This window comes from Camelus bactrianus, chromosome 8 (genome assembly GCF_048773025.1).
Source record: "Camelus bactrianus isolate YW-2024 breed Bactrian camel chromosome 8, ASM4877302v1, whole genome shotgun sequence".
NCBI classification, from domain to species: Eukaryota; Metazoa; Chordata; class Mammalia; order Artiodactyla; family Camelidae; genus Camelus; species Camelus bactrianus.
Genome location: NC_133546.1, coordinates 77725155 through 77745799, shown reverse-complemented (window position 1 = coordinate 77745799; position 20645 = coordinate 77725155). Strand labels below are relative to the sequence as shown.

The 20645-nt window shown below is 48.8% G+C and overlaps 1 protein-coding gene and 1 pseudogene across 1 annotated transcript; both read left to right on the top strand.

Moving 5' to 3' along the window:
* LOC141578280 (tolloid-like protein 1) overlaps positions 1-20401 on the top strand; it is a 253168-nt pseudogene extending 232767 nt beyond the window's left edge.
* Positions 5978-15603, top strand: LOC141578445 (otoferlin-like). Its single transcript, XM_074368912.1, is given in 12 exon segments — positions 5978-6031; positions 7461-7490; positions 7913-8056; positions 10886-10952; positions 11840-11976; positions 12100-12191; positions 12193-12232; positions 12596-12733; positions 13037-13167; positions 13274-13462; positions 14010-14236; positions 15593-15603. Coding segments are annotated over 12 exon segments (1260 nt in total).
* Positions 20402-20645: the final 244 nt, after the last annotated feature.

The window sequence follows — 20645 nt, the reverse complement described above, 5'->3', positions numbered from 1 at the left end:
TTTTGCTGGGACTCCCTCAGGGCCAGGTCTCAGCCACATGAAACCTGGGCTGACCAGGCCCTGAATATTTTGATCTGTAACACTTTCCTGCAGAGCAAAGCCAATTTTTAATGCCTGTCTTTTTCATTTTTGTGTATATGTGCATGGGAGGAGGTAATTAGGCTGATTTATTCATTTATTTTTAGAGGAGGGGCTGGGGATCGCACTCAGGACCACGTGCATGCTAAGCATGCGCTCTAGCACTTGAGCTCTATCCTTCCCCTAATGCCTATCTTTTTTGTTGTAACTAATGACTATTCTGAGGATGCGATCATGTTAAAAATAGTACATAATTTTAATTTTAAAATTAAAAACTTGAATTCAAAAAATGTTTTTCAGTATTGCTAGCCCCAGGGTACGTATGCTTCCAAAAAGAGTTGGCTGAGTGGACAAAACCCAGAAGCCATAAAGAAAAAAAAAGGGACATATTTGACTGGCTTGAAAAAAAAATCCAAAGGGAGAAAATCACTAGAAGCAAAGTTAAGATACCGATGACAGGAGAGAGAAATATTTTTAATTCACATCAGAGTTAAGGGCTAACTTCCTTCACATATAACGAACTCACATAAACCAGTAAGAGTAAGACCCACAACTCAATGGAACACACCAAGGATATGAACAGACACCTTTTAGAAGAGACAATACAAGTAACTTTTTAACATATGAAAATACATCAGGCTTTCTTGTAAGAGAAATGTGAATTAAAAGTGCTGAAATTCCATTTCTTCTGTCAGGTTGGCAAAAATCTCCAAGTTTGGTAACATGTAGTGATGGCTGATGTTTAGGAAGTAAGCATGCTCATAATTTGCTGGTGTAAATGTAAATTGTTGGAGCCTCCATGGAGAAGAGCTTAGCAGGATAGATGACCAAACTGTATAGTACACTTGACCCTGTGATTCCTCTTCTAGGATTCTATTCTCTGTATATCTCAGTACAGTTGAAATGATGTGTTTGTCCTAGCTTATTCACTGCAGCATCAGGTGAAATAGCAGAAGACTGGAAATGACCTAAATTTCCATCATTAAAGAATTGATTAAATAATATATGGGGCATCTGCCCCATGGAATACTATACAGGTGTAAAAAAGAACAAAGAAATTCTGTATATACTTATGTGAAAAGCTCTATAAGGTTTATTGGCATGTGGAACTGTCCTATGTCTGTAGTAGAGTATCATTCATGTGACAATGGGGAGGAAAAGTGTGTGTGCTTCTGTGGACATGTATTTCTTTGGAAGGATGCCTAAGACATGGATAACACTGGTTTGCCCGTGGGAGGTAAACTGAATGAACTGGGAGGCAGGAGGAGGAGGAATACTTGTTTAAATTTTAAAATTCAAATAAAATTTAATTTGTATTATGATTTGATGATATTTATATCGTGGAAGCATTACGAGTGTCAGTAAAGTGAACACCTGTGATCCGGATTTAGAAATAGCACATTATCCCTGTTTAGATGCCCCTCCATGTGCCTCTCCCTGGTCCCATCTTCCTTCTTCCTCAGTCTTCCTCCTTGTGGTTTCTTCCCTTGTGTAAAGATCTCCTCTGCATCTTTGCTGTAAATTCTCTAATCTTCTGTAAACTTTTCTCCATTTCTTCTCTTCCTGTCTGTCTTCATGTACTCATGCAGGTGTACCTACAAACCCCTTGTACCTTTGTCCAGATCAGCCCCCAGCATCTCTGTCACCCCTGCAGGAGCAAACCAGTCTGGCCTCAGCATCGGAGCCAGTGGAGCAGCTGGTCCTCCAGGGAGAGAGTCAGAGAACCACAAGAGCAGGAGCCCCCGCCTTCTCCCAGGCTCATCCACCCCAGTGACATCCTCAAGATCCTGCAGGCCTTTGTCATGGGTCTGAGGAAGCCCAGGTGGGCTGCGGGGCTGGAGGGCTTGCCCGAGAAGTTGGGGAGCTGGTTGGGATGCGCGACCCAGCAGATGCCAGCGAGGGGAGAGGAGGCTGCTGAGCCAGGTCTTGGGGGAGTGAGTGGAGGGGTGCCTGGAAGGAAGGCAAGAGGACTCTGTGGACGTTACAGTGAAGGACATGCATGTAGAAGCGATTTGCCTGTTTTCACTCAGGATTGATTCATTCAGTGAACATTTGTTGGGTCTGCTGTGTGTGCAGGCCTCTTGGGGATCATGCCTTGTGGTCAGAATAGTGTCAAAGCATGTACGAGGTGTCACGTGCTCTGAGGAGGGTGCAGTCACCTCCATTTGGCATGTCACAGAGGGCTTTAGGAGGGGATGGCACCAGAACCGGGCTTTCCTAAGTGGACAAAGTAGGGGAAAGGGTCTTTCAGGATGTCACAGAACAGGGAAAGGCCTTGTTCAAGAATCATGACTGGAGAGAGGTGTGGCTGGAGTGTCAGGGTCTGGGGAGTGGGACCAGCTTGGCTGGAGGAGCCAGGCCAGGTCCTGAGAGCCTTCCCCAAAGTGCCCAAGGTCTTGATCTTCCCCCTTCAGTGGACCGGAGCCAGAAAACGATCTTAAGCCATCGGACTGTCATGGTAGACTTGCGTTTTAGAAAGATGTCTTTGGTGGCAGGGAGAGGGCTGATGCTGGGTGCAAGGAGAGTAGTCGGAAGGTCTGTCTGGGTGGGAGGGGCTCTCCTGGATCAAGGCTGTCCTAAGACGAGGTGGGGAGCAGATGACAAACTTTGAGAGCTGTTTTGGCTGCATTTGCAGAGGAAATGGGCAGAGTAATGAGCTGTAAAGCCAGTGAGGTAAACTGAGTGAGAGAAAGAGGGTGAGTGAAGCTGCAGGGGTGCTTGCACAGAAGTGACAGTGGTGCCAGGAATCAGGAACGTTGATGATAAGCAGGTGTTCTTTCTGAGAATCTCCCGCACAGCCTGCTGAACTCATACAGCTGAGAGGGAAGGTGACAGGTGGAAAAGCAGGACGTCTGCGAGGGGCAGGCACTGCTTGGGCACCTGGGTGAAGGCAGGTGAAGACGAGCGTACCAGTGCTCTCAACCTTCAGGGCCCTCCGGGTACCAGTGAAGTTGCTGAAGGTCGTATGCAATGACTCAAAGGACCCCGAGTACTGGAAGGCCCTGAGCACGGTGCTCCCTCCCACCAAGCAGAGCCTCTGGGCGGCTGTATTTACGGCCTTGGAGAAATGCCAGTAAGTGTGCATGTTATGCCCAGGAGGAGGAGGGAGCCGGGCAGGTCGGTGGGAGGAGGATCGTGCTTGGAGTGGCCACATTTGCCACCTCCCTGTCCCATGAACACTTAGAGAGAACAGCTGCCTTTGGCAACCCCTGCTGTGGAGGCGGGGTGGGGGGTGGGGTGTAGTGTTGGGGGCGAGCCCTCTGGCACTGCCCTCCCTGTCCTGTTCCAGCTCACCTGGCTCCTTCAGTGCGGGAGGACTGCTCTGCTGGGCAAGGCTTCTGGGGTACCCTTCCACCTCCAACCAGAATAGAAATGCAGAGATCCTGGCTCCTACTTGGTGGAGGATGGAGGATCCAATGGGCCGCTAACCGATTTTTCTGCCCAATCCTCTTCCTGACCCAGAGGGCGGAGCTGCTGGTAGAAAACCAGCCTCCAGAGAGAACTGGCAGGACACGGAGCTCCAGCAGCCGCTGCAGCGGTGTCTGGACTGCAGGGTGGGTGACAGAGCCCTCCAGGGAGGGCGGGCAGGATGCTAGGGGAGGCAGTGAGACCGGAGCCGACATTAGGAAGTGAGGTGTCCCCTCCCCGGCCCAGCCCGAGGCAAGGGGCTCTGAGATGCGGGCTGCGGTTGTGCCCCATAGATGTCCGCAGTTTGTGGCACCAGCTGCTTGTGGGACCGCTCTTCAAGGCGGTGACAAAGCCGGGGATGGCTTCAAGCTTAGAGCCCTTCCTCGTGGATTCTTCTCTTTGGTCCTAACACCCAGTCTGTGAGGCAGAAAGGGCAGAAAGGATTCTCCCCTTTCACAAATAGGAGAATCAAAACTTGGAGACTCAGACTTGCCAGGAGTGAAGGCTCTTCACTCTCTGCCAGCCAGGCTGTCTGGCCTGGAACGTGGGGGAGGGGGAGGCTCCAACGGGGGCCAATATACCCCTACCCCCACTCGCGCCTGCTCCTGTGACAGCTGGGACAACTTGTCCACGGCCTGGCAGGAGGAGGAGTCTCGCCTCCTGCTCCAGAGGTAAGAGCCCATTGGCCACACAGCTCTGGCAGGTGGGGCTGCAGGGAAGAAGGGACTGGGTGGGGGCCAGTCTCCTCCCCATCCTACTGTGAGGTTCCTTGTGATGGAAGCTGAGGATGTGGTTCTTGGGAACCCGGGCTGTTCAGCTTTCCCTGTCTCCCCAGGTCAGATGACAAATAACTCAACAGGAGAGGGAGCTCTCCCCAGGCTCCCCAGGCTAGGACACTATGTCCCCCATTTCCCAGATTGGACCAGCAGGGAAGGCCAACCTGCTGCCCATCAATGGTCCAGTGGACGTGGACCGAGGTCCCATCATGCCTGTGCCTGTGGGCATCCGGCCCGAGCTCAGAAACTACCGGATCGAGGGATGTGAGGACTGCGCTGGGCCCCTGCCATCCCTGCTCGCAGCAGGCCCTGCTGTGCTCCGCTTCCCCGCCCCCTCGCTCTCTCCCTATCAAGGATCTGTGCACATATTACATGGTTGGCATCAGACTCCAGCCATCTTTGGCAACCTCAGGCCATGCCTCATTTTCCAGATAAGGGTGATGAAGGCCAAGGAGGGGAAGTGACTGGCCCCAGCTCACACCCAGGAGCCAGCAGCAGACCCAGGCTGCTGCCCACCCAGTGCCTGCCCCTTCTGCACCATCACACTGCCGCCATCCAGGACCTATCCCAGCCCTCCGTCTGCCCCCGACACCCACCTCACCTTGAAGCCCCTTCAGGACACCCGCCCCTTGTCAGCTTTCCCTGCCCGGTCCCCACCCATGCACTGCCCACCCAGGGGCCAAGTCCTTCTCAGGTGGCCTGGCACCCACAGCTGGTGCCCTTGACTGAGGGGCTCTCCTCTTAGCCCATCTCACGCAGGTGCTGTTCTGGGGCCTGTGGGACCTCAAGCACGTGAACCTGGCCCAGGTGGACCGGCCAAGGTGGACATCGAGTGTGCAGGGAAGGGGGTGCAGTCATCCCTGATCCACAATTACAGGAAGAACCCCAACTTCAGCACCCTCGTCAAGTGGTCTGAAGTGGTAGATCTGGGCCCCGGGGTCACTGGGCAGAGCTGGGTGCAGCCGGGCAGCTGGGCAGGGCCGGGTGCCTCTGGCCCTTCTCTGGGCTCAGGCCGTGCCAGCCCCCACCCCCAGGACCTCCCGGAGAACGAGCTCCTGCAGCTGCCCTCGGACATCAGCATGGCGGCTGCCGGGCCTTGGCTGCAGCACCCTGGGGGGCTCCCAGCCATCAGCTCCCCGCAGTGCTTCCTCTCCCGGCCCCCAGACCACTCAGCCCCCACCTGGAACAGCACAGGGACGGCCATGCCCCAGAGGCCAACGGATGGGGCTCCAAGGATTTCTTCCTTGGGCTCATCCCCTAGTCAGTCAGGGAGGCCAGGAGGGAGGACCCACCCAGGGGCCAAGTAAGGCTGCCCGGGGCTGCCCCTCACTCTCAAGCCAGAAAGGTCCAGGGCCAGGTGTCCTTAGAGGGCCTGAGGGCAGATGACTTCCTCTGCCAGGTCTTGAGAAGACCCAGGACCCCTCCCAGCCTCTACTGTGTCACTCACTGCAGCCCACCCTCCTCTCTGGCCACCTCGTCCTCTGCCTGTGCCAATCTTTTCTCCCTCAGCTGTCGCCTCCCTCCCTCTCCCCTCATAAAGCTCCAGAATCAGCTTTAACCTCCGGTCATTTCATCCACCCCTGACTCTCACCATTACTCCTGCTCTTCCCTGTCTGTCTGTCCATCTCTCTGTCCAGGCAGACTCCCCCAGGGCTGCCGTGTGCTGTACAATGGGGGGGCCCTCCTCTCACCCCGCAGGGGAGATCGTGGTGAACATGGAGCCAGAGGTGCCTGTCAAGAAGCTGGAGACCATGGTGAAGCTGGACGCAGTGAGGTGCCTGGGGTCAGTCCCACGCTGGCTGCGGATGTGCACCTGTATGTGACACTTTACCAGAGCCAGGCCAGTCCACCTGTGAGACAGTACATTGATAAAGTCACTTCTCCTTCAGCATGTGATGGGACAGGGCCTCCCCTGACTGCATGTGCACACAGCCCTGTCCTAGACTGTCCTGGGATGGCATGCATCTGGGGACACATGCCTGAAAATGTGGTGCGCATGTATGAGAGGCAGGGAGAACAGTGACCATGTGAAGTCATAGCCTGCAATTACTTTTATTCCAACAAACACCATAGGCAATGGATTCCTTGTGTGAACAACAGGGTTCTTTCCAGAGGGTCCCTGGGTTCCTTCCCAGCCATTCACAAAAGACCCTCCCACACCTGGCTTGGGGACGAATTTCCGGGTGGAAGCTCCTTACTCGTCCTTTGGGACTAGGGCTGTTTAACTGCCAGAGGGAGACCTGGGGGTTCAGGTGTGGAGGTGGCCTCTGCCGAGGAGGGCAGGATGGAGGCCGGCCTGGAACAGGACATCCTGGGTCCAGACATTGTGGAAGAAAGCGGTCGGGCCTCCCCCCAGACCCCCATCACTTGCTCTGTACCCCATTCCTCACATCGCGTGCTTCATGCAGCCTGGGGTGCCCCCCAGCTTCTGAAGCCTGAGCTGGGTCTGAAAGGATCTTCCCTTACCCCCATCATCCTGGTCCCCAGAGAGTCCCAGCTGAGCTAGTGCGGGTGTGGCTCTATGGAAAGGGGAGCAGCTGAGGCCCAGGCCTGGCCCACAGGCCCGGGTGGCACGGCTAGGGCTCCAGGGCTGCACCTGGAGACCCCACGCCGCCCTCAGCTCCCAGCCTCCTGACCTCCCCCTGAGGGTATCCAGGCCATCAGTGAACAGAGGACATCACTTGCCCAAGCTTCCCCATCATCCCACAGGCCCTGGGCTCCTGTGGGGCCGTGTCACCAGGATCCTCTTCAGCTGTGTCACTGAGTGTCCACTTCCCTGTTGAGGCCCTTGCCCCCCTGTAGCCGACATCACCAAGCGCTGGCCTCATACCTTGCCAGCTTCCCCTCCCGACGTGGCCTGTGCACTGCAGGGATCCCCTGGTTGTGCGCAGCCATCCCAGGGCCCAGCACCACCATTTAGACTTGGTGGAGCCCTGCAACCGGTCACTTTTGAAAGCCCCCAGTGATTCTAACGTGCAGCCAGGGTTGCCAGCCACCGCCCTGGAAGGACTGAGGAAACATCTGCAAGGCAGAGCCTTCACGGCCTCAGAACTGGCTGTGTGAGGACAGGCGCTCGCAGCGCACAGGGAGCGGCCCTGCATCAGCTCCCTCTCCTCCTCCCTCCCTGGCTGTGCTGCTGCCTCCACGTCCAGCCCCGTGGCTAAGGCCTGTCCCTGTCTCCTTGCTTCCCCCCTGCAGACTTCTGATGCAGCCATCACGGTGGACGTGGTGAGTGTGGGGACCACAGTGGGTTCTGGGGAGAGAAGACCCTACACCATGCAGGGTATCAGGCCAAGGGGAGCAGCTTCAGGGACTGAGACACCCCCAGCCCCTGGCGCTCTGGCCAGCACACCCCCCCGGAGAGGCAGCTGGAGAGAGCTGCTTGGGGAGCAGGGTCCCCGGGTGCTGGTTCTGCCTCAGCTGGTGGTTCACGCTGGCAGGTCACGACCCTCTGTGGGCCATGGCATCCATTTCCACAAATCAAGGCCCTGCTCCTTTGACATTGGTGGCCCCCCAGGGCCTCCTGGAGCCCAGGGCTTCCGGGGAGCAGATGGTCAGAATGGATGGGGGACTCCCAGATGGTCCAGGGCTCTGGGAATGGTCAGGTTGTGGGGATGTATGCAGGACTCCGGACCTGGCCAGCCCTTCAGGCTGATGAGGACGAGAAGAAGGAGAAGGAGAAGGGCATATCAGAAGAGACGGAGGAGGAGGAGCTGGATGAGAGCATGCGGGACTGGCAGTCCAAGTGCTTCGCTGCCATCGACACCATGAAGGAGCTGAGGCCTCGGGCCGGGGTTGAGGCCCGAGGAGGGACTAGGCTGGGAGAGCTGACCACATCTCCCCATCAGACCCTCCAGTCCAGCTTCTTTCCCGGCCCCTACTCTATCAACATGAGCTTGGAGCAGCCTTGAAGTTCTAGCTCAAGACTCACTTTTTCCAGAATGGAGGGCCAGTCCTCCTTCACGGGCTTGGTTTTCTCTTGTCTTCATTCATTTTCTGCACAAATATCTCTTGAGTATACATGATCAGACACCAACCTGGATGCTATGGGAGCCTAAAGATAAGATGCTGTACCTGCCCTGGGTATTTCCTGGACATGCAAAATGGACATGTAAGCAGATCCATCATGGTGCAATAACAAAGGCAATTCAGTGCCTGGGGGAGTCAGGGAAGGCTTCACAGAGGAGGTGACCTTTGAGGACGAAGAGAAACATGCACTCAGAGGCCAAAAGGGAACAACTTCTCAGTAGCACCTGCACGTCTATTTCTATCTAACACCTCACGCTACTTTACTTTACACCCCTCGGTCACCGTTGCTGTGAAACGTTCTTCCCTATCGTGTGCACGTGGGTTCTGTCTGCTGAGCCAGATGGTGGTTTCCAGAAAGAGCAATTGTCCTCGTCCTCGTTTGTCCCTTCTCCACACTGCTGACCGAGCTCAAGGCACCCCCTGACTGACTGGCTGACCAGGAGGGACGTGTGCCTGTGGTGGTGTTTCCTCAGCCGAGCTGATCCAGCCACACTCTCCCCCCAGGCCCTTTCTGGGTCCCAAGTTGGGTGTACTGCTTACCATCCACGTTCGTCAGAGCACAGGCTAAGCTGCTGTAGTAAGTTAGATTGGTGTAAGCAAGGAGAAGGTGGTGTGGTGATTCCATGGTGTCAGGGAGCAATACCCTGGCATCTTGTTACTGGCATCTGTGTGGCTAGAGATGGCTTGCCATCACATCCCAACACCAGTGCACAGGAATTGTCAAGACAAGAGGAGGCTTCTCCCTTCCCTTTAAATGCCCAACCGAGAAGCTGCAAATACCACTTTCACTCATGTTGGCTGGAATCTAGACCCATAGTCACACTTGGCTGCGAGGGAGGCTGGGAGATGTCATCTTAGCTTCGCTGCTGTGTGTCCAGAAACATGTTTGAAGGGCAGGAGAGCTGATAATTGGGGACACCTAGTAGTATCTTCTCCCCCCATCACCTCCTGGATTCAAGTTGGCCAGGCAGGAGCTCCATCCATCCAAGAGGCGACCTTGTGTCTATTCTTGTCATTTGCACAGGCTACCACCAGGTGGCGGTGGCACCTTGTTTGAAACCTGGTGGTTTAGTGTCCAGTGTGTACTGACTGAAGCACATTTTCTTTTTCTTTTTTTTTTAATTGAAGAATAGTCAGTTTAAATGTACAATTTCTAATATACAACGTAATAGTTCAGGCATACATATATATACACATATTCGTTTTCACATTCTTTTTCATTATAGGTTACTAGAAGACACTGATATAGTTCCCTCTGCTATACAGTATAAACTTGTTGTTTATCTATTTTATATATAGTAGTTTGTATCTGCAAATCTTGAACTCCCAGTTTATCCCTTCCCACCCCTTTCCCCCCTTGGTACCCATCAGTTTGTTTTCTATTTCGGTGAGTCTGTTTATATTTTGTAAGTTCATTTGTCTTTTTTCCAGATTTCACATATAAGTGACTTCATATGGCATTTTTCTTTCTCTTTCTGGCTTACATCACATAGAATGGCAACCTCCAGATCCAACCATGTTGCTGCAAATGGCATTATTTTATCATTATTTATGGCTGAGTAGTATTCCATTGTAAAATATACCACAACTTCTTCATCCAGTCATCTGTTGATGGACATTAAGGCTGCTTCCATGTCTTGGCTATTGTAAATAGTGCTGCTATGAACGTTGGGGTACATATATCTTTTTGAATTAGAGTTGCCTCCAGATATATGCCCAGGATTGGGATTGATGGATCATATGGTACATCTATTTTTAGTTCTTTGAGGAATCTCCATGCTGTTTTCCACAGTGGCTGCACCAAACTACATTCCCGTCAACAGTGTAGGAAGGTTCCTTTTTCTCCACACCTTCTCCAGCATTTATCATTTGTGGACTGTTTAAGGATGGCCATTCTGACTGGTGTCAGGTGATACCTCATTGTAGTTTGGATTTGCATTTCTCTGATAATTAGCGATATCGAGCATTATTTCATGTGCCTATTGGCCTTTCTATGTCTTCACTGGAGACTCGCTTGTGTAGGTCTTCTGCCCATTTTTGGATTGGGTTGTTTGTTTTCTTTTTATTAACTTGTATGAGGTGTTTATATATTCTGGAAATAAGCCCTTGTCAGTCTCATCTTTTGCAAACATTTTCTCCCAACCTGTAGGGTGTCTTTTTGTTTTGCTTATGGTTTCCTTTCCTGTGCAAAAACTTATAAATGTAGTCAGCTTCCATTTGTCTATTTTTGCTTGTATTTCTATTGCCTGGGTACATGGCCCTTGGAGAATATGAAACACATTTTCTTATTTAGTTGTATTCTTCTACATTAAAAAAGTACCTCTAAGAAGCAACATTAAAGGGCACATGTTTTTCAGTGATACACAATTTAAAGAATCATAAACTTCTAAGAACGGTTAAGCCATATTGTACATATCATAAACTTTTTTAACCCACTTAAGCAAAGCTCATGGTGGGTTTGAAACCCAGTAGGAAAGAATTTGTGCTTCTAAGCATTGAAGACTGGTCTGAGACCACAGAGTGGGGTTAACAGTCCCCTTCCTGAGGAGGGGACTGTTAACCCCTTCCCTGTTCCTCATCTCATCTTTTGGCAGCAACTTCAACAGCAAAAGGCCCCAGGAATTGACTTGGAGGAGAAGGAGGAGATGGGCAATACTGAGGGTGAGCCCTGGAGCCCTGGAGCCCTGTGGGGTAGGAAGCTCCCCTGCCTGTCACACCCCGGCTATTTCTCTTTCCCCTTCTCATGGGCCCCTAAAGCTGCAGCAGCCAATAGCAGATATCAGGCATCCTTGGCCACCAGGAAGCAGGCTGAGGCCCTTATCTACAGTGGCTTTTACTCTGATCAATTCAGCAGAGTGATGGACAGACACTTAAAGCCACAGAGCATCAGAGCTGGAAGAGACCTCAGAGCTCATTCCATTCAGCATTTCTAGACATTTTCCATGGAACACTATGAGTGGGTATTCTGGAGGGAAAAGGGAGTTCTTGGGTCAAATGGGTTAAGCATGTCCTTGGGTACAGGACTTCTCAGTGCCTTTAGTATACAAATGTTATTCTCAATCTCTAAAAGGAAGACACAGGATAAATTATTTCACCAACTTATTTTCTCTCTCTCTCTCTGTGTGTGTGTGTGTGTGTGTGTGTGTGTGTGTGTGTGTGTGTGTGTGTGTATACACTTTCTTTTAAAGCATTCCAAGAACTCCTACACCTGGTGTTCCACTGAATGCTGTTTGCAAAATGCTCATATAGAACAATTCTCTTAATGTTAAAGACAGGTGGACTGAGGCCAGAGAACAGAGCAAGCTGGCACCAGAGCCAAGCTTCTTCCATGCCCCTCTCTGTCAAAGGGCACAACGTAGTCTTTGCACATTCCCGGCATCCTGGGTCCCGGCCCCGTGGGAGGCAGGCATGCCAGGCAGCATTGTCTGCATGTTCCAGATGAGCACACAGAGACCTGCAAAGTTAACCTAGCAAAGCACCGGAGCTGGGTGTCCAACCCTGGCCTTCCTGCTCAGATCATCTCCACCTCCATATCTGTTTCTGGCCAGGCCTGAAGGGGCTGATGAAGGGCAAGGAGAAGGCGAGGGCTGCAAAGGAGGAGAAGGAGAAGAGAACCCAGAGCCTAGGCCCCAGTCAGGTGTCTTAGGCCCCCGAGAAGAAGAGACCCAAGATTGATGAGCTCAAGGTGAGGGTCTGGAAGCAGATGCCATCAGAGTGTGGGGGTCACACCTGGGGCACCAGGTGGCAGATGGGGCAAGACGGAGGTCCAGGGACTGGCCTCAGTTCCTGATGGCCAGGCCCTGCTCAGGTGTACCCCAAAGAGCTGGACTCAGAGTTGGACAACTTCGAGGACTGGCTGCACACTTTCAACCTGCTGTGGGGCAAGATGGGAGATGATGAATGGCTCGACCGAGGAGGAAAGCATTGTGGGCCAGTTCAAGGTCAGGCAGGGAGTGTGGGTCCAGACCCTGAGCCCCAGGCCCTGAGTCCTGAGCCCCTTACCAGCTCCTCTCCCCACAGCCAGGTGGAACCATCAGCTATCCTGCTCGATAAAATATGAAAATAATTCCATGCTGATTGACAAAGAGCATCTGCCCTGAACCCAGCTCCCCACCCCTCCTCTCGTAGAGTTGCCTCCCTGGCCACTCCTTCCAGAAAACCTGACTCCCTGTTATCCAGCAACTAAAGGGTTAAGGCCCCACCGCAGCAGGGCACAGACCCTCAGTGCTCTTGGCTGTTTTGAGTGCCACCCCTGCCTGTGCCCATGGGAACCTGCACCCTGACCCACGCTTGCCTCACCCCAGGGCTCCCTCTGCACGAACAAAGTGCCCCTCCCAGAGGACATGTCTTGGAAAGCCGGCTACAACCCCACCTATGGCATGTCACAGGGCATCCCCAGCAATGACCCCATCAACGTGCTGCTCCAAGTCTCTGTCACCCGGGTGAGAGTCCCCTCACATCCCCTCCCCACAGCCCCGCAATCCTCCCGCCCAGGAGGGGCTGAAGCAGCTGCAAACTGACAGCCTCCAACTGGGAGGCACCCTAGAGGTCAGTGAGTCTGGTTCCCATAATTTATAGGGGAGGAAGCCAAGGCCCAGAGAGGGTTGGCATCTTGCCTAGGGTCACAGGAATCTCTGGTCCAGTGCTCTGCCCTTCACCATCACGGGGCCATCAGGGAGGGAGCAGGGGCACTGGGAGATGAGGAGGGTGTGGGGAGCCTGCTCAGGACCACCCCTCCATCCCAGGCCAGAGACCTACCTGCACCTGCAGACATCAGTGTCAAAGCCGACCCCTACATCATTGCACGGCTGGGCAAGACAGATGCCCGTGAGAAGGAGAATTCCATCTCCAAGCAGCTCAAGCCTGTCTTTGGGAGGTAAGGCCTCTTGCTTCCCCACCGCCACCCCAGCCTGACCTCCTCAGCCCAGACTACCTCCCACCCCACCCTGACCCTCAGCCCTTCTCCCAGCCCCTCCCACCAGGTCCTTTGACATCAAGGCCTCCTTCCCCATGGAATCCATGCTGACGGTGGCCATGGATGACTGGGATCTTGCAGGCGCTGATGACCACATCGGGGAAACCAAGATCGACCTGGAGAATGGCTTTGACAGCAAGAACTGCACTGCCCGTGGCATCGCCCAGAACTATCCACATGCACGGGGCAGGGTGGGGTGAGGCCGGCCATACCTGCTGCACCTGGACTCTATAAATGAGATTCAGACCATGTGGTTTGGGAAGGGAGACCTATTATGATTTCTGTCCCAGCCAGGCCTCCACCCCTACAGGCTCTGGGCTCAGCCTTCAGGGGCCAGGACAGCAGATTCCAAGACAGAGGGGACAAGATGAGGAGAGAAAAGGGGGCTGAGAAGAGGGGCAGCACTGTGTGCTGGGGACAGTCCACAGGGCATCTGGCCAGCCTGTGGGCTGTGTGACCCTGATCAAGCCCCTTAACCAGTCTGATGATCAGTTTCCTCATGGAGTCTTTGACATTGTGGAGGAGTGGACACAGTGGGGGAATGGTGTAGGCCGCACTTGGGGAGACAGGATGCTCGTCCTTGGGACACTGAGCACGTGGGGTTGGAGCCCAGGGCAGGAAGCCCTAGTGTCTCAGCCGATCCTGGAACACAGGGCAGGACTCACTGACACGCAGCAACAGCCAGCCCAAGAGAACTGGCCGGGACCATTTCCCCCAGCAAGCCCGTGTGTCTCCTCCCACAGACATGGCTGCAATATCTGGCAGGACCTCATGAAGCCCAGCCAGATCCTGACCCATCTCTGCAAGGAAGGCAAAGTGGATGGCCCCCACTTCAGCCCCCCTGGGAGAGTGAAGGTGTCCGACTGCGTCTCCACGGGACCCTCTGAGATCGAGGACGACAATGGTAACAGGAGGCCGGACGCAGCCATGGGGATGTCAGAGGCCGAGGAGGGGCCCACAGTTCCCTGTGGTGGGACAGCCCCCCTGATCATCACCCTAGCATCCCCCTTCTGTCCCCCCAGCCACTGCCCTTCCACCCCACCCCACACAGCCTTGCCCACTTGTTGCCTTTTCTCTTCCTCTCAGCATCCCTGTGGGGTTGGGAGGGTCTCCCCATTCTGCAGGTGAGAAAACCGAGACCCAAAGGGTTTCAATGACTTGCCCAAGGTCACACAGCTCTTCGGAGGCAGAGCAAGGGTGTGGGCTCTGGCCATGCTCTGCCCTCTCCCCTTCTGCTCCTGACTGACCCTAATCTGTCCCCATGTAGCCCTACGTGGTGGGTCATGCCTGTTTCTAGGGATCTGGGAGTAGAACTTCCTCCTTTATGACAACCATTACCATGTCTTCATGTCTAACCATACCTGATTAAACAAATCTTGGGCACATTTTAATACAGTACCACACATACTTGATGCCGTATACACAGGTAATGATGACTTTAAAGCGATTAAATGCTTTAAGTGAACATTAGACTGTCAGGATTTATTGGCCATAATACATATGCTGCATTTGACAAACATTAAAAAAGTTGTGTTAATTTTTTTTTAATTGATCAGTATGCCTCTTTTTCTACTTCTGCCTATCCCAAAAGTATCCGTTGGGTTTCCATACTATAAATTCCCATGTGAAATCTCCAGACTGATCATTTATAGTTTTGTTCTTGAAATCCTTGGGATTTTAAAAAATGGCAGTATTTGTTTTGGAACCAGTACTTGTAAACTAAACAAATTCCTACGTTTGACATTAAAGGGTAAGTGAATACTTAACTTTAGTGCTTGCAATCAACTTCTAATAATTTGTTAGGCTAGGTAGAGTCTATGGCATAATTTTACTTTAAATGTATTGACTATTCACTGAATGAAAGATAGGCTTGGTTTTTTGTTTTGTTTTGTTTTTGTTTAGACATGATGCTAATTATAATGCTATGCATTATCCTTTTTGTATTTTTGGTGCCAGTATTACTTTGTCAGATTATCAGAATGTTTTAACCTTTACTTTTTTCAATTTAAAGAAATTAGATGGTACTCGTTTTTCATTTAAATGACTGTGTGCAGTTTAATGGGCTAATAGTTTTTATGGGTATTTGGCAACTTAATGTACATGATTACATATTTAAAGTTTTAATAACAGCTGTAATAGAATGAAGAACTGTAGGTTTGGGACATTGTGGGAAAGATTATCCCAGGGTTGCTAAGGAAACCAATCTAGATTTTTATTCTTTTCTGCATAAAGTCCTCTGGAAAAGGGAAGCTGTAATCTGTCTCTAATGGCCACCTTTATGAAGCACCCACTTTCCCCCTTAGTCTCCTCCTCCTTTTGCTTCCAGAGGACCTCTAAGTGATGGATTGTGTGCTCTATGCAGTGGTCAAGGCTGGCTTCTTTTTTTTCTGTCTTCATGTATGTGAGTCTGGGGCCAGATTCTTCTCTTATTTCCTCTTCTTTGAGCACTGGCTTTGAAAGCCCAGGACAGCCACAGCATCTCCTTTTTATCTTAGCCTGGAGACTAATCAGCAGAGAAGCAAGAAGGAGAGGAACCAGTGGCAGTAAACGTGCCAGGAATTGACCAAGCAGGCAGAGGAGCGCAGAATCTCTGGAGAGGAGGCTGATGGCAGAGCTGGGAGCCGAGGCAGCTTTACCCTCTGTCCTTTGCCATCCATTCCTTAAGTGAGGCAACCAGAGGAACAGCTTTGGTGTCTCCTTTTTACCGTGCCTGCTGTGAGTTCCACTAAATAGCCAGAAAGGAAATGGGACTCAGGGAGTACCTACTCATTTAAAATAGAAAGGGCAAGAAAACATTTTTCCACCTCTGAATTAAGCAAATTGAGAAGATCTACTATGTTAAATTAAAGAACAAAAAGATCAACTGGGGAAGGAGCCACTGTCACCATGGGGATGTTTTATACTTAAGACCTTGAGTTTCTGTTGAAGAAACAATCAGTTTTATTCTTTAGAGATTGCCTTGAAATAATCAGGATCAAGAATTCACACATGTAGCAATGTAACAATGTTAATCATTTCTTGTAGCAACCTTGTGAAGCTGTATAATTTAATGCAGAATTATATGGAAATAATTTAATGCAAAATGATATGAAAAGATATGAAGGTATAGAATGAAATAGATGTGCTTTCCCTCTCACAAGTGAAGTCAAAATTTACTTCCAAGCCACCTCCTCTCTTTACTCCTGGCTCTCCTCCCTGAATGCTACTTGAGCATCTACCACAGTATATGGTATAAGTAGGTCCTTTGTAAATTATCTTTGAATGAATAGAAGAGCCCTTATTATAGCCTTTATTTCATCTCAAAGTAACAAGCACTGATGGGACCGTTATGTCAGGTCAGGTGTCTAAGAAGTGGCACTATTGACGTTTTGAACTTGATAATTCTTTGTTGGGGGAAGTGGGGCTACCTGTGCATGGTACGATGTTTCACAGCATCCCTGGCCTCTACCCACCGGATGCTTGCCCAGTTCTGACAATTAATAATGTCTCCAGACACTATCAAGTGTCCCCTGAAAGCAACTACTCCCCTTTTTAGAAACTGCTGATGTAGGACAATTTGGCAATGATCATGTACTACCTTAGGGATATTTATAACTTCTGATGTAGCAATTCCAGATTGCCCTAAGGAAATTTTTGTAGGTATGTGCAAAGATTTGTCTATATGAATACTCACTGCTGTATTATTTATAATAGTGTAAACATATCAACCCAAACATCCAACTAGAGTGTTGGATAAATAGATTATGGTACATCATAAACTGGAATATTTAATCAGAGGAAATTGCTCACAAAACATTAAGCAAACAAAGCGTATTTTCAAAACATAATTATGAAACAATAGCATCCCAGTTTTCTTAACAGTAACAACAACAAAAGCAGGTCGTAGTTAGGTACTCAGTACGTACTGGTTATATATATAAGTGAGGAAAAGGAATGTAGTTGAGAATTTGGTCACAAGGGCAAGTGGCCTAGGTAACAGTACCAGGTTACAAAGTCAGATTAAGAACAGGAGTTTAGCTAATAATGCTGAACTAGGCCACTTGTAGGCCAAGGGTCCTTTCATTAAACACAGGGAACAGTTGGGTTCCCAGATCAAGTAGTCAGGTATGGGGCTTTAGTGGTCCAGGCTGTGAATGTTGGAGAGATGAAGGCACGGGGAACCAAGCAATTCCTCTATTATCAGTAGAAAAGAGGAATTAGCAGAGTTGGGAGGATGAAAGCAAGAGAAAAAAAAAAAGATAACAGCTATGATTAATATAACAGTCCAAGGGTTTTGGAAAAATAGTGATTATATAGTTAATAATGGCAATGTTGGAGCAAAGGAGATATATTCTGCTTTTCATATGTTTATTTAAATGGTAGTAGTGATGTTTTAGGCAAAGCAGAGGATTCGCTAGGGAGAATGTGAAAGGTCAGATTGGGAGCTCTCTGATTTAGGAGTGGTAATTTAAACCAAATTCGTACATGCAGAGAGCCTAGCACCAAGCCTCTGATGAAAGCAAATGCACCCCTTCCCTCCCTACCACCACTTCCATTTCCCCCCGAAGAACCAGAAGTATTTATACATCTCTAGTCTGTATTTGTTTCCAGGAAGCATCCTCCAAGATGGTCAGTTTCTTTTTTGGACTCTGGATATTTTTATTTGGATTATCTACCATTACCTTAAAAAAGATTCAGTCCTTTGCCAAATATGTAATTCTTCTAAAGTCATCTGTGACCAGTTGTGTTAAATAGTTAAATGACATTCCCAAAGACAGTGATGATAATTGTTAATGCTTCAGACTCAGTGGAGCAGTAGTGTCCACTAGTGCGTTTAAGGAACAGAGTTCAGAATCCTCTGAACTGCTAGCTTGCCTCGCCTCACCTGCTATCCTTTCCCTCTGTCTTCCTCTGTTTCTCTTCCTCTCTCATGTCTTTGTCTTGTGCTTTCCATTTCTGCTTTTCTGACACTCCGCCCCTGTTTTCCATTTGTGTAACTGCTTCCCCTTGTCCCTCCCAACTTTTCCTCTCTTTTCCTCCCCCATCCCACCTTCCTCTGCCATTCCATCTTGGCCTCTTTTTCCTTATTTTTCTTCTCTTTTCTCTGTCTTATTCTTGTCTTCTCTGACAATACTAGCCTTAACATAAAACAGATATAATATGAAAATGTTTTTCTTCCCAGTTTTTAATTTCCAAATCAAAATTTAAAATCTCATAGATCTCTCTCAGAAAGCAACTGAATTTCTTTTTCATTTCCATGTGGTCTGTGATTAGTATCTTTCTTTTAAATTTTAAAATCAGATACATGAAATATTTGTCTTTCTTTTAAAACACACAGATTTTAATTACATTTCAAACTGTTACCCTATGTGGTCCATGGTTGTAATTTAGTTCCTGTGGGTCAATGCCTTGCAATGTGAAAAAGACCTTGCCCCGAAGTACATTCTAAGCAGGACAAGTGACAGGGAAATTGGTATTTAAACACTTGGTATACAACATCCAGGCTTTTATTAAAATGAGAACAATGATAAATATTATTTCTTTGGTATATCTCTTAGCCTCTGCCACTCCATCTTTGCCTCTAGTGTCAACCGAGAATTCTTAGCAACAGCAATGCAGAAGTTACAATGCCAGCAATTCTCAGGCTGATTGATTAGTTGAGGTTTTGCCTCTGTTAATCTAAAGTTCCTGTTGGTGAATGTCCCCTGCAGGGTTTTTTCCCCCCCTTTTGTATGCAGAAATCTTTCTCATCCTCCGGAATCCACCAGGAAGCATGTGGGATTTAATCACCTCTGTTATTACATTGCTTCTCCCTCGATGTATTAATGCTCTGAAACTTGCTCAGTCATTTGTAAAATTCAGGCACAGGACTTGCTGCTGCCCTTCTGTGACAATCCTTCAACAGGAAAGCCCACCAAACTTTACAAGCTGTGTGACTCTGTTTCCTAGAGCTGGCATTTTCTCTTGACTGAAAACCACACTGAACCTTAACCTGTCTTGCTTCATTAATTCCAGCAGAACGTAGTGCCTGGTTTGTGAGTGGAAGTGTATTTTTTTAAAATTGTCATTCCAACTTTATGAAAGATAATTTTTTCTCATCCTTGATAAAGGAATCTATTCATTATGAAGGTGTTTCTAATTTATAAATTCTGTATAAATGGACAAGCTAAAGAATAGGGTATTTCAATATTCGAAACAGGAAAATTTGAATAAATAAGCATTAGACTACTTTTTTCCCTTTGTTTTCCTGCATGGCTGTCATCTTTGATAAACCGCCTTTTGCCTAAGGAGACATGTCTAATAAAATATCTATAACAATTATTATTACAATAGAAGTATTAATTTGTCCATTTTTTGTGTTCTCTTTGCAGAAATTCCATCTGTAAGTTCAGTAATCAGTGCATTTGGAACTAAAAGTAATGCTTCCTATATGGAACAGTAATTTGAGCCTGGCACTTTTACAGAATTATCTCATGTGATCTTCATCATAATCTGGTCAGAAAGAGGGAGCGGGTGTTATCCTCTTCCTTTTATAGATAAGGAAGCAAGTACTGAACATTCTTCTGAGGCCACAGAGCCATAAGCATTAGAGTTAGGATTCTCCATTCTTCCAGAGTTCAGTCATGCATTGTTAAATATTCATCTCAGTTTTCCTTAACTCTGTATTTTTTGGAAAAGATGTATGCTGTAAATACACATATACAAGCATACATTTGTATATACATCTCTTGGATATATACTCTCATGCTGTCTGCTTCATATTTGGACAATTTTCTTGATTTTGTCTTTACCTGTTAAGTCTAGTTTGACTAACACAGGAGTAAAGAGAGAAGAATATGACACATTTTTCAAAAATAAATGTCAATCATCTGATGTTTTCAGATCTGGTGATTACAGTAACCATGCTTATTTCTAGGTCTGTAAATACGATTATGTCAAGATTTGGTGTGGTCTTTTTTCTGAGTCTAAATTGTATGACAAATTTTGTGGTGCTGAAGTGCCTGAAATGATCACATCCCAGTTCAACAAAATGAGAACTGAATTCAAATCTGATAGTACTGTATCCAAGAAGAGCTTCAGAGCACATTTCTTCTCGGGCATCAGTATCCTCATGCTGCATATGTGTATTATGGATTTTCAAGGTGGATTGGCTTAAATTGTATGCTATCCATTGTTCATAGTTTTGGTGTAAATTAACTTGGAGGTGCACAGAATGCATGAACATTTATTCTAGTTTAACAATTTTCTACTTAAAGTTAGGATATTAACAGTAAAGTCCCTGATGAAATGCAGCTCTCAAAAACTGGGATCGTAGATAAATTCTAGTCAAATATTTCAAAGGCTAGTAAAAATAACAAAATTATTATGGTAATATTTTCATACAGTGACTGTCCTCTTTA